General features: G+C 54.5%; 1 protein-coding gene across 6 annotated transcripts; it reads right to left on the bottom strand.

Moving 5' to 3' along the window:
- Positions 1 to 5300: 5300 nt before the first annotated feature.
- On the bottom strand, positions 5301 to 10707 carry CITED1 (Cbp/p300 interacting transactivator with Glu/Asp rich carboxy-terminal domain 1). 6 transcript variants are annotated; one of them, XM_045995479.1, is made up of 3 exons: positions 10559 to 10707; positions 6495 to 6619; positions 5301 to 5914 (listed from the first exon to the last, which is right to left on the bottom strand). In XM_045995479.1, exons 2-3 carry the CDS (start codon positions 6552 to 6554, stop codon positions 5381 to 5383), a joined length of 594 nt encoding a protein of 197 aa, XP_045851435.1. In that variant the 5' UTR covers positions 6555 to 6619; positions 10559 to 10707; the 3' UTR covers positions 5301 to 5380. The 6 variants fall into 6 exon arrangements, with proteins under 6 accessions (XP_045851435.1, XP_045851439.1, XP_045851438.1 ...); XM_045995483.1 differs by lacking the exon at positions 10559 to 10707 and adding an exon at positions 10387 to 10402; XM_045995482.1 differs by lacking the exon at positions 10559 to 10707 and adding an exon at positions 10381 to 10402.
- Positions 10708 to 12442: the final 1735 nt, after the last annotated feature.

Consider the following 12442-nt stretch of genomic DNA (forward strand, 5'->3'; position numbering starts at 1 on the left):
GCTCATTTTTATATTGGCTGGTGGTGTTTGAGGTATTGATTTGTAAGAATTGTTCTCATATTCACTGTGAGTAGCAGATATTTTCCTCAGCTTATTGTTTATCTTTGGATTTTGCCTTTTATACAGTAGTTTTTGCCATAAAGTTTTAAAAAATGTGGTTGAATATGTCAATCTCTTCCATAGCCTCTGAGTTTTGTGTCATGCTTGGAAAGTCCTCTTGATTTCAATATTTTCCTTTTAAATCCCCTCATATTTTCTTCTAGTACTTTTATGGTTTCATTTTTGAATTTTTAAATCTTCAGTTTATCTGGAACTCATTTTGGTGTATATTGTAGGGAGCATATCCAGTTGTCCCGAAGCATTTATGGAACAGTCCACCACTTCCTGTCTCGTTTGAAATGCTATTTTGAAAAAAATTGTGATAAAACACACACGACATAAAACTTACCATCTTAACTGTCTTTGAAGTATATAGTTCAGTAGTGTTGTTATTTACGTTGTTGTGCAACAGATTTCTAGAACTTTCTTATCTTGCAAAAGTGAAACTCTTTGAACAACAACTCCCCATTGAAATGCTACCTTTTCATCATAGACTGATTTCCTGTCTTTGTCATTTTTTGCCTCTACCACTGTAACAGCTTTTTAGCATTACCATAATTCCATCTGTCATGCACACTGTGCCTGATTCATTTTCCTCATGCAAGTTCTCACCACAACACTCTCTTGTTCAAAACCTTCAGAGGCCCTTCCTTATCCCGCAATTGAAATTAAGCCCCCACTCCACTTTCGCAGGGCCTCTACTTTTTCTTCCTGTCAAGTCTCATGGTTTGTAGTTTTAATGATCTGTGTGATTATTTGATGTCTATCTCCTTGCTAAACTTTAAGCTTCAAGAAAGCAAGGGCGATGTGCTCACCACATATTCCTGGTACTTAGCGTGTTCCTGGCCCACAGTAGGTGGTGGTCAGTCCGTGTTTGTGGAATGAGAGCTTCCCCTTGGCTTCTGGAATAAAGTAGAAACAACTGAAAGATCTGATTCTTTTTTCTTTTTTTAAAGACTATTTATTTATTTGAGAGAGAGTGGGAGAGCAGAAGCAAGGGAAGCGGCAGTGGGAGAGGGAGATGCAGACTCCCCGCTGAGCAGGGAGCCTGGCACGGGGCTCCATCCCAGGACCCTGAGATCATGACCTGAGCCCAAGGCAGACGCTTAACGGCTGAGCTGCCCAGGCACCCCTCTTTTTTTTTTTTTAAGATTTTATTTATTTATTTGAGAGAGATAGGGAGAGAGAACACAAGCGGGGGTGGGGGGCTGGGGTGGGGGTGGGGCAGAGGGAGGGTAAGATGCAGACTCCCTGCTGACTGGGGAGCCCCATACGGGGCTCAAACTCAGGATCCTGGGATCATGACCTGAACCAGAGGCAGACGCTTAACCAACTGTGCCACCCAGGCGCCCCTGCAAGATCTGATTCTAACTTACCTTCTCTCAGTCCTCTGCCCTTCAAGGAAATCAAACTGCTGAACTCGAGGCCCTTCCTCAAAGAGCCGCAGGCTTTCTAGTGCTTGGTTCTGGTTTATACAATGCCTTGATTTTATCTTATTTGTACTTCACTTTCTCCCTCTGCCTGAAGGCCATGCCTTCCCCTCAGTCCCCCACAGCATTACTGTCTTATGGAAATCCAATTTATCCTTCAAGACTAAGGCTGTCTCCGCCACTGGACTGTGAGTTCCTTGACAGTGGCGACAGGGTCCCCCTAATTTGCCCTTAGCAATAAGCAATTAGCAATACAGCTCCTGGATTCCAGGGGGCGCTCATGGCCACAGAGCTCCATCTGCTCCCAGGCTGCGGGCTCCTTGGGGGTAGGCAGTGTTCCTTATTGGCTAGCCTCTTGGAGCCTCTGGGAACCTTGCTTCCTGGCCCCACAGGGCAAGACTTAGAGCTGGCCTCAGGAGCCTTCTTGTAACCTACTGAATGTGTCTGGTTGTGTTGGGAGAGGCTTGGACAGGAAGTGGTGGAGCAAGGGTGGAATCTTACCTGCCTTTCCCCAGCTGTGCCCTTGACATTCCCTCACTTCTTTTTTTTTTAATGTAGGTCTTATTTATTTATTTGACAGAAAGAGACACAGTGAGAGAGGGAACACAAGCAGGGAGAGCTGGAGAGGAAGAAGCAGGCTCCCCACTGAGCAGGGAGCCCGATGTGGGGCTCTACCCCAGGACCCTGAGATCATGACCTGAGCTGAAGGCAGCCGCTTAATGACTGAGCCACCCAAGCACCCCGACATTCCCTAACTTCTGCCCCTTCTCCAGCAATAAACAATTACTGCCTCGTGCCCCTCCCCCTCCTCACCTGAGCTGAGCCCTGGCTTTCCCTAGAGGATGCTACCTGTCTCTTCCTCCCTCCAGGCTCTGGAGAGGAGGCTGCCCAGTTGGCCACAGTTCCTGCCGGGTCCCCTGGCACCAGGAGACAGGATTGACACATCCAAGTTCCTGTTCTCCTACCTAGTCCAGACTATTCCCTGCTACTACCTGCTTCCTGACAGCACCCCTGTCACCTCCATGATTCTAAGGCAGCCCCTACCCCTCACAGAAGCATTGGCCCCTGGCTTGGGCTTCTCCCTACCCCAAGAGCTGCTAGCATCCTGGAGGCACAAGAGCTCACAGAGGTCAGGGGTAGGAACCTGGGGCCCATGTGCAGGATCCATCCCACTAACTTATTTTTTTTGTCCAGAACCGTGTTTTGTAAAGACCCCAGCAGGGGAAGGAACCTGGGGCCCATGTGCAGGATCCATCCCACTAACTTATTTTTTTTGTCCAGAATCGTGTTTTGTAAAGACCCCAGCAGGGGAAGGATCTCGAACTCGCCAGACTTTTAGGGGCTAGGTTCCTTCCACATCCCACCGTTCTGCTTTAGAGTTCATCCCTGAGTCCACCCTGACCCTAGAGCTGTCCAGATTCTGAAATCCACCTGCCAATCACAGCATCCCTCCTTCCTCGTCACTTCCTGCCTCCCCTGATCTTGTTCTGTTCTCCGCACACCGACCTCCAAGCCCTCAGTCCTGCCCTGTTCTCCCAGGCTTCTGTTCCTCTCTGTTTTCCTACCCCTGCCTCATGGGTCATCTGAGAATCCCACGACTTCCTGTTGGAAGCATTCAATGAATCTAACCATCCACCTTCAGTGGGAGCATCCTGAGTTCAGGGCACCGGGGTGGCTCAGTTGTTGAGTGGCTGCATTGGGGTCAGGTCATGATCCCAGGGTCCTGGGATTGAGCCCCGTGTTGGGCTCCCTGCTCAGCGGGAAGCCTGCTTCTCCCTCTCCCACGCCCCCTGCTTGTGTTCCCTCTGTTGCTGTGTCTCTCTGTCAAATAAATAAATGAAATCTTAAAAAAAGAAAGTGGGTTCATTCTTTGCTCTCCTACAAAATTTGAGATTCTTCCCCAGACACAGGGCCGGGGTACTAAAGATACAGACACTCCTCACCTGGTGTTGAAGGTCCCGTGCACTCTGCCCCTTGCAAACTTCCTCTGCATTGTCTCCTGCCAAACTCCTATCACCCCTGAACTTGTAGCCATCACAGCCCCTTTCGATAACTTGTACCTGCACAACAGTTATTTCCCCTTGCTCATTCTTTCCCTGGCTGACCTTAGTCTGGTTTTAAAACCTGATTGTTTCTAAGGGTAGATATGTCTTCATGTAAAGGCACAGAGCAAGGCAATCAGGATTGAGGGAGAGAGTTGGCCAAAGGGGACTTTGGCCTTATCTGTCAAATTTCAACTTTCACAGGGCGACTATATCATGTATTTATTACTCATGAGATAGGAAAATAAATGAATGAAACAGTTCAATACCAGGAAGGTTTCCCCAGACTTCCCAGGCAGATGGAGCTGTTTCCTTTTCTGGGATCAAATAGCACTTTCCCAGTGTTATAGCAAATATTGTGTTTTATGGTAATTTGTTGTTGCCTTTCTCCTTCTAGATGGTGAACATCCCCTCAAATGGAGAAACTTTGTCATTCATGCTCCCAGTGCCTAGCAGAGTGCCTGGTCCAGAGCAGGTGCCCTGGGAGTGTGGAACCCAAGGCACTGCTTCCACCAGTGGGAAGTGCTTTGAACACACTTGCTATGGGATAGGCCTGACACTCGTCCTGAGAAATTGATTCACTTTTACCATATCCAAGGGAGGTCTCTAGGGGTATGAAACATGGGTAGAGGGGCCCCCAGGCTCTCGGGTTGGGCCAACACGGGGATGGGGCCCCGCATCCCCAAGGCCAGGATCCAATTCAGTGCTACTGCCTTGTCACTTGGCATGCCTTTTTTTTTTTTTTTTAAAGATTTCATTTATTTATTTGAGGGAGAGAGAGAGAGCACAAGTAGGGGAGTAGCAGGCAGGAGAGGGAGAAGCAGGGTCCCCATTGAGCCAGGAGCCTGATGCAGAACTCAATCCCAGGAACCCAGGATCATGACCTGAGCTGAAGGCAGAAGCCCCACTGACTGAGCCTTCCAGTCACCCCACTTGGTATGCTTCTGAAGCCACTGCCTAAGAGCAAGGGCTATGTTGCTCAACGTTGAACTTGTCAAGCCCAGCCCTAATCTGTATCTCTAAGAGGAAGAGGCCAGCCTCAAGGAACAGGCTGTCCCCATACCAGCTAGGCCAGGAAGCCCAGAGTCAGGAGGACACTCACACCAGCTGAGTGTCCCGGGCTTGGAGGGAAGGGTTGAACAACTGTCCGGGGGACTTAAAGAATTCCAGTGTGATCATGGGAGTCTGCTACATCTGCAATTTTCCAGAGAAATCTGAACTCCCAAGTCATAGGATGCTTCTTAGGTCCCATCTCTGGCCCGTGGGCAACAGGGCAAAGGAGTGGCCTTAATGGGTCGATTAGACAGGGGCCTAGAGAGTGGGTAGGGTGGCTTTTAGAGTTGTAGAGTGGGTACCATGTGGCCAGGGCAACCCTTTAGACTTGGATGGGCCGGTGGCAAGGAGGCTGTGGAAGGGTCTGAATTAGTCTTTCATCTGAGACTGCCTCCGACCAGTCCCCATATTCAACCTTGACTAGAACAGCATTCCTGGGGTCTTAGGGTGGTGAGGACAGCTACTTGGGCCCCTGGAGAGATTAAGGGCAGTGGCAGTGGCAGGCGGAATTTGGTGAGCCATCCCCTTCGTGCCTCCCCCTTCCTCCCACCCCATCCAGCTCCTTCCCGGCTAGCCAAGCATAACCCCATCGTGGGCCTCCGAACAGCTAGAGGTAATGCCAGACCATGCCGCACACCTTTAGATCTCAAGGAAGAACGCCTCCAGCTGGCCCAACTCTCTGTAAGTAACTTTTATTTTTTATTTACAACAGAATCGGTGGCTTTGTTCCTCCATCTTCAGGGACAGCGAGCATCATCAGCAGCCAGAGGGAAAGTCCGCAGTGAAGTCAAACTCATTCTGCCCCAGCCACAGCTCCGGAAGCTCATTGGCTCGGTCCAGTCCCAGTTCCACCACCAGCGACATCAGCACCTCCTCATCCACGGGGTCCGAGTCAATGATAGCAGGGCTCTGGGCACCGGTAGAAGGAGAGAGTGATCCCGCCCCTCCCGCCTGAGCCCCAAAGCCCCAGTTTTGTAGGGGCCCTGCCTCCCCGGGTTGGCCTGGAGTGGCGGCGGCGGCAGCCATCCCATGATACTGGCTATTAAGTTTCTGCAGCTGCATACTGGCCAGCAGATGTGGGGCGGGGTGCAGGTTGAAGGGTGGGGGTTTAATGGGAGGGGTGGCAGTAGGAGAGCCTATTGGAGATGGCGATCCTGAGGAACTAGTGGGAGCCCCACTGGCCTTGCTTCCGTTCGAGGCTACCCCAGGGTAGTGCAGGATGGCCACTGCTTTGCGGTCTTTTGCGCCCAGGTTAGAGTAAGCCAGCGAGCTCATCTCAGGGTTGGCATCCTACAAGACAGAGAGAGGCACAGCTTGGCACCCCCATTGCCGGTTGGTCCGTCACCATTCATCGGGCTCAGGAAAAGCCCCTGCATGCCCTTCCTCTGGGGCTAGTGGTGGGGAGAGAGCAACAAGGGCCCCCTGGCAAGTTAGGCTCCCAGCTCGAGTGTCCTCTTGCTACCACCATCCTGAGCACCGAGCTCAGACCCAAGTGCTTGGTGCAGGGCGCCCATCCTCCTAAGTGGATCCATGGCTTTCATCTCTCTCCCCCTCACCCTTCCTTCACGTCACCATTCTGAAAAGGGCACCTCATTGGCTCTCTTCTCAGCCTAATAGCAATCTCTTCAAAGGAGCAGCCTTGTGCCGCTTCTGCTTCTCTGTTCCCTTCTCTGCCATCTTTCCACACCTTGGTGGGTTCAAGTTGACCACACTGAGGCAGAAGCTATTCTCATTCTCCCCTGAGAAATCCCTGCTGTCTCCTCTCGGCTAAAGGACACTAGATACTGTGCATGGGAGGGCCTTTCACAGGGGCCAGACCAGGTCGTTTTTCCGTGCCTCAGTGTCCCATCTGCAAGATGGCAGAAGTTACCTCCTTCACAGGTGACGTGCCACCCTTGACATCGAGTGCAGGCCTTGACATAGTTGGCATTTCAGAGCCTTGGCAGAAGTTGGATAAATTGGTGGGAGATGATGCTGTCAGCTGGAGCTTTTGTGCTGTATGTGAGGGAAAAGTCGTTATAAGGACAAAGGCTTTAGTGACCGAGAGAGCACTAGCAAAGCCCAAAGCTGGGCAACTCCACACAGCTACGACGCAAGGATGATAATGGGATTAGGCCCAAGACCAGAAACCACCTGAACAAAGGCAGGAGATCAAGCTAGAACATTTGCCAGAAGGCAGGAAAGGGGCTTGATTTAGCCAGGTGCTGCCCCCATCACCAAGAGGGCATCCATGCAACTGCTTCCTAATGCGAGTGACTTCAGAGCCTCAAGTGTGTGCATGAGGTGCACTGTTTCTGATTCTGAGGGCAGAGATGTCCCTGAGCAAGTAGCACACTTTCTCAATGGGCACTGGCATCCAGGCTGGGGACCTGGGGCTCCACTGAGCTTGGGAGAAAGTGGGAAGGACCGAGGGCAAGGAAGACCTGGAAAGCTGGCTGCTTCAGCCTGGGGAAGGAACGAGTCCCCGAAGCTAAGGTCATGGGGCTCCAGAGCCCTGCCTCCTGCACGGTGTGAGAGAAACCCAGCCGATCGGGGTGGTCTTGGGGCACGAAGGCAGCCAGAGAGCAGCTAGGAATGTCTCATCTGCCTCCATGCCTCCCAGACAATCTGGGCAGCACCAGACTTTCCCAGGATATCTGCCTTGAGCCCAGCCACCCATCTGTGGTGACAGGTGGGAATGATTCTTCCTGGAGGGAAACTGAGGCACAGAGATTCAGTGGCTTTCCCATCATGTTGCTGTGGTTCTGGGAGCAGGATCTAGCACTCCTATATCCACATGCCTCACCTGACCCCTGGGGCCAAGTCATCTTACAGGGAATGATTCAAATGGCTCCTGAAGAAATGATTCCCTAGCTCAAGTGCCAAAGGATAAGGGGATGGGGGGGGGGGGAGGAGGTAAAAGGGTGTCCCAAACCAGAAAACTAAACATCTCTGAAAAATCTCAAGTTATTTTCCTGGAAGCTTGGTTTTTGTTGTTGTTGTTTTAAGCCCTCTATATTCTGGCCTTCATGATGAATTAGAGATGTAAAATTTCATTTTTATAAATACCTCTTAGCCTAGAGATTCTTCAGGACCTTAAAAAAAGGATCTCTAATCTGTCCACAAGGTTTGAATTCGCCACACCTCGCTGTTCCCTGTGGTCATTAGAAATCTGTTCAGACACTTCTAGAAAGTGACCACTCACTACCTCTCTTTCTCATCGCCATTTATATGGGAGAGAGACAAGACAAACAGAGAAGGGAAGAAGGGGGTGGGGAGAAAACAGGGAAAATCATTTTCTGGGTTTGCCATTGCTGCTTGATTGGGAAGCCCTGTTTCTTCACTGAGGCAACAGAGAATATTTCAAGCCAGTGATCGCAAGACAAGGAGTCTAATCCATGTCATCTTCAAGAGCTCAGCACCTTTGGTATCAAGCAATTTCATGTCCAAACAAAAATGTTTGGCGGGGGCGCTGTCCATCTTTTCCCTTTCCTATCCAGCCTCCCTTTCTTCTGCTACTAGGTACCCGAATGTACAAAAAACAACAGCAGGAACAACAATAACAAAAAGAAACGGGGGGGGGGGGGTGGTGGTAAAATAGGGGAAAAAAGAGAGAAAAAAAGTATCTCTGTTCTGATATCAGTTCCTGGGGAAGACCGTTTTACCATGTCTCCCCCTTCAGGCTGGAAGCTCCTCTAGGCGGGACCCGGTTTCCATTCTGATCTGTGGCCTCCCATCCCCGCCGCTTCCCCACCACCCGTCCTGACCCCCGGCCTGGGTCTGGGCTCAGTGGGCGCTCAGTAAGTGTTACTGAATCCGTCTGAAGAAGCAATAGCATTTCGATCGGGATCCCTGCCCCTGCTTCCCCGAGTTTCGGTCCCCATTTTGCCACCCAACCCATTCGAAGGCAAAACTTGGTGGCGCGGACACGTCCCAGCCAGCTATCGGAGGGGCGAGCTGACCACTGCGCAACCACTGCGAGAGGCGGCGGAACAAACCCAGAGCAACAAGTGCCTCCGCGCCCGCTGGTGCCTCGCGGGCCGGCCACCAGTTCCCGGTTCCTACGCCCTCCCGTCTCTACAGATCTTCCCAAGGGCCAGCAGCCCCCTCCCGCCCAGATGGGGGTGGAGAGAGGAGAGGAAGAAGAGAAGGGAGAGGCAGGTAGGGGGCCGCGTCTTTGACCTGTTGGGGAACCAAAAGTTAAAATGGCACCAACCGGATGGCTCCATCTCGATTGCTATTTTCTCACTCAGAAGGAGAAATTTAAAAATCCAAACAGTACTGCGGCTTGGCTTGGACGCGCTCTAACCAGACCGGTCAGTTTCGCCACCTGAAAACTAAAGGCCCGTTGTTTGCGGACGGCTCGGCTGCCCTCCTCGCCGCATCCCAGGTGAATCTGCGGGAGTTAGGGGCGGCTGGGAGCATCCCTGCACGGTGGGCGCGAGCACCTAGGCCACCGGGGCCCCGTCCGCTCCCGCGAGTGCTGGTATCAGGAACCGATCGCAGAGACTGAATGGGCAGGCGGGGAGGGGCGCGGGGTCTCGGCCTCGGCCGCGAGTTTGGGGCCCCGCGGTCTTAACGCGCGCGGGGGCGCACTCAGCGTCGGCGGCGGCCACTCCCGCGCCTCGCAACACTTACTGAGCGCCCGCTGAGCTACCCGACGCGGCCGCGGGCTGAGCCTACCCCCTAGCCATGCCGCCGGGAGTCAGTGCTATAAGCCCGGTACGAGAAGAGTGAGAGAGGCCCGGAGAGGTTCGGTAACTTGCCCAAGGTCACAGCGCTAGAAAGTGGCGGAGCCGGGATTCGCAGCCAGGTCTGTTTGACTCCAAGTCCGGCGCTCGGCTAGGCAGGGACTCAGTGCGCAGCCCGGCCCCGCGGCTCTCATTTATAGGGAGAGGGGTGTGTGCGTGGGTGTGCGTGGGTGTGTGGGCGTGCGTGTGGGGGAGAGTAAAGGTCGGCTGGGTAGAAGAGGCAAGTTGCCCAAATTCGCTAACTTCCATCCCGCAATTGGCTGAACTCGGCCCCCAAAGCCCCTCTCGTCTCCAGTCCCCGAAGGAAACCTGAGCTTTGTGCAGCCCCGGAGCCGGAGCGTCCAGATGCGGTCCGGGCGATTAGCAAAGTCGGTGGAAGCCAAGCTGGAGAAAGCGCGAGCGCGGGCGCGGGGAGAAAAGGTGCTGCGGTCTCCCCGGGAGAAGCGGGCGCCTGGCCCGGCTGGCCGGCAGGCGGGCGCGCTGGCGAGCGAACCGGCTCGCTGGCGGGCAGGCGGCGGCCCCTCCGCCCCCAGCAGAACAGCTTTCAAACAGAAAACAAGTCCCCCAGAGCCCCCCGGCCCTCCCGGCCGCCGCCCGCTCCCCATACCCGCTCGGCTGGAGTCCCCGGCGCCGCCGACCAGCCCAGCGCCCTGCCCGCCGGCCCGGCTTACCTCTGCGAAGCCGCCTGCCCTGGAGAGAGGGAAGCGCGGAGCCGGGTGAGCCGCGGGCGAAGCGGCGGAGCCCCCAGCCCCGCGCACGCACGCCGCCGCCGCCGCCTCGAGCCGGTCGCGCTCAGTGCCACCCGACCCCAGGGCGCCTGGGTAAAGCCCGCACCGCCGCGCCGCCGCCGCACCGCACCGTGCCGCGCCAAGCAGCCCCGGCCCGCGCCCGTGCCCGCCAGCCCGCCCGCCCGCAGCTTCGGTTCCTGACTCCGGGGCGGTGGCGGTGGTGGCCGCCGCGCTCCCTTCCCGGCGCCGGGGACCCGGTTCTCAATTCCCCATTGCCACCCGGAGAGCCCTGACGCACACGCACACAGCAGCAGGCTGGACTCGGCTAGGAATCCCAGGAAGGACAGACCCTTCCCCCCCCCCCTTTTTTCCCCTCTCCCCCCAATTTCCACGTCTTTATAACCGGCTTAGGGCATTATTAGCACATGTCCTGGCTCGTGGGCGAGTTGACGGCAAAATCTGAACTGGATACTCACCGAGGGCCAGAGCGGGTGCTGTGCCTTCCGCAGCCCTCTTCCTCCTCGCCGGGAACGACCCCTCGCGGGCGGGCTGCGGGCGGGCAGCCGGGCGGAGCGAGCCTCCTCTCGGCAGCTCAGCGGTGCCCCTTCTGCAGCTGTGCCGCTGGGAACATTTTATAGCGGCGGCTGGCGTGTGTGGCCCTTTAAAGGCGCTCAAGCTGGTGCAGTCACCGCGGATCGTGTGAAAGCGAAGGGCCGGCTGGGGAACGGAGTCCGAGCGGCCCCGCGGGTCCGGCCGCGCAGGGGACCGTCCGCGGTTCCCGGTGTGGCGCGGGCGGGCCCAGGCCGTGGGCGCTCTGAGCCTTGAGCCCCAGGCCGACGCCTGCGCTTCTAAAGCGGCGGGGGGCGCGTTCCCGGGACCTGGTCTCTCCCCACCGCCCTGCATGGACTTGCCCAATAAATTCCACTTAGCAATTTCGCTGAGGCGAGGGAGAGCTGTTAGTGTCTGTTTTCTGACCTAAATCTTGCCGGGTGGCCAGAACGCGCTTCAGGGGGCTGGGGGTGGTGGTGGTGTTGGAGAGCCAGAGAGGCTCAGGGAATGGCCCTGGGGAGGGGGGCGCACACGGGACGGGGCTGGCGCCGGCGGGGCAAGATTGGAGTTTTCTGCAGAGCTTTCTTGGAGCCTGTTTGCACCCTTTGGGCCGCACCATCTTGTTGAAGGGCTGAGGCTGGGAGTCCCTTTCCTCTTCAAAGTCCCCGGATTCCGGGCAGAGCCCATCCCGCAGCGGCGGCTTCCCTCGAAGGCCCGAAGCAGGGGTTGGGTTCGAGGGATTCACTCTTGTGGTCATGCCAGGCAGGAGGCTGGCTGGATGCGACGCGGTAATATGCTGCTCACCGGGACCCTGGGGCCAGGTGCAGCTCAGGAGGCAGCCCAAAAACCAAGAACCGGCAGCCGGGTCCGAAGAGCTTGCCCTGGAGCCCGAGGGGGAATTCCTTCTGCCTTCCCATGATGTCAGGTTATGTTATTACAATTATATAACCATTCCCATCTAGCAGGAATAACATTTTGCATTTGGAGCATGTATTTCTCAGCTTGGGATACTATCTTACAGATGTTTAAGGGAAAGAGGTCTGCTTCTTCTCCTTCATGTTCGCGTTCCTTGTGGCCAGCAAGCTCCCGTCTCACCTCTTACAGGAAGGCCACCAGGATTGTTGCCCCCTACCAAACTCCCTTTTTTGACCCCTTTCAGCAACTACTCATTTTACACTGTTTATAAAACAAGCTCTTAAAAAAAAAAAAAGTACTGATGTTAAGAAAAAAGAGGGGAGGGAATGTCATGAAGTCATTTTCACTATGTATGTGTTCTGTCGTCTTAATTGGATTTGAAGACCTAAAGGTCTTTTTCTTTTTTCCTTCTTTCGTTTTTTTTTTTTCTTCCTTCCTCTCCTCCCCCACCCCCTTCTCCCTGAGCGCTCTGCATTTGCTCTTTGAACAAAGTTCTGTTTGTTGACGGACTAACAGGCTTACTGACAAAAAGGAGCAAACAGAGGGGAGCAGACGATCAAGGCCCTTCCTTAACACCTGGAGTATGCTCAGGGCGTCCTCTGGTCTCCAGTTAAACCCCTTCCCCAGCCCCAAAAGCTGCCTTTCGGGGCTCCATTCCTTCTCCTCACCTTGCCTCAACACAAACCCCAGTAACAGCCACCCCCGCAAAACCATTTCTCAGTTTGCCCAGAGATCGTGGGTCGTGTGCCCAGTTTGCCGCTGATAAAAGGCGGGATCTGTCGGAACCCTAAAGCCCTACAGAGTTTGCCTGTGAAATACACCCTCAAACCACCTTGGTGTTTGCCTGAGGTGAGCGACCCTTACTTAGGCTTTCGAATTGTGTGCTGCTAATTTGG

The sequence above is a fragment of the Meles meles genome, chromosome X, assembly GCF_922984935.1.
Source record: "Meles meles chromosome X, mMelMel3.1 paternal haplotype, whole genome shotgun sequence".
Classification (NCBI taxonomy): Eukaryota; Metazoa; Chordata; class Mammalia; order Carnivora; family Mustelidae; genus Meles; species Meles meles.

Bases quoted from the DNA above. Each gene is read 5' to 3' on its own strand.
- CITED1 (XM_045995477.1), bottom strand. The intron at 5,915-6,494 runs GTAACTTCTGCC...TCTGTCTTGTAG, and splicing joins GCACGTCACCTGTGAAGGAG to GATGCCAACCCTGAGATGAG.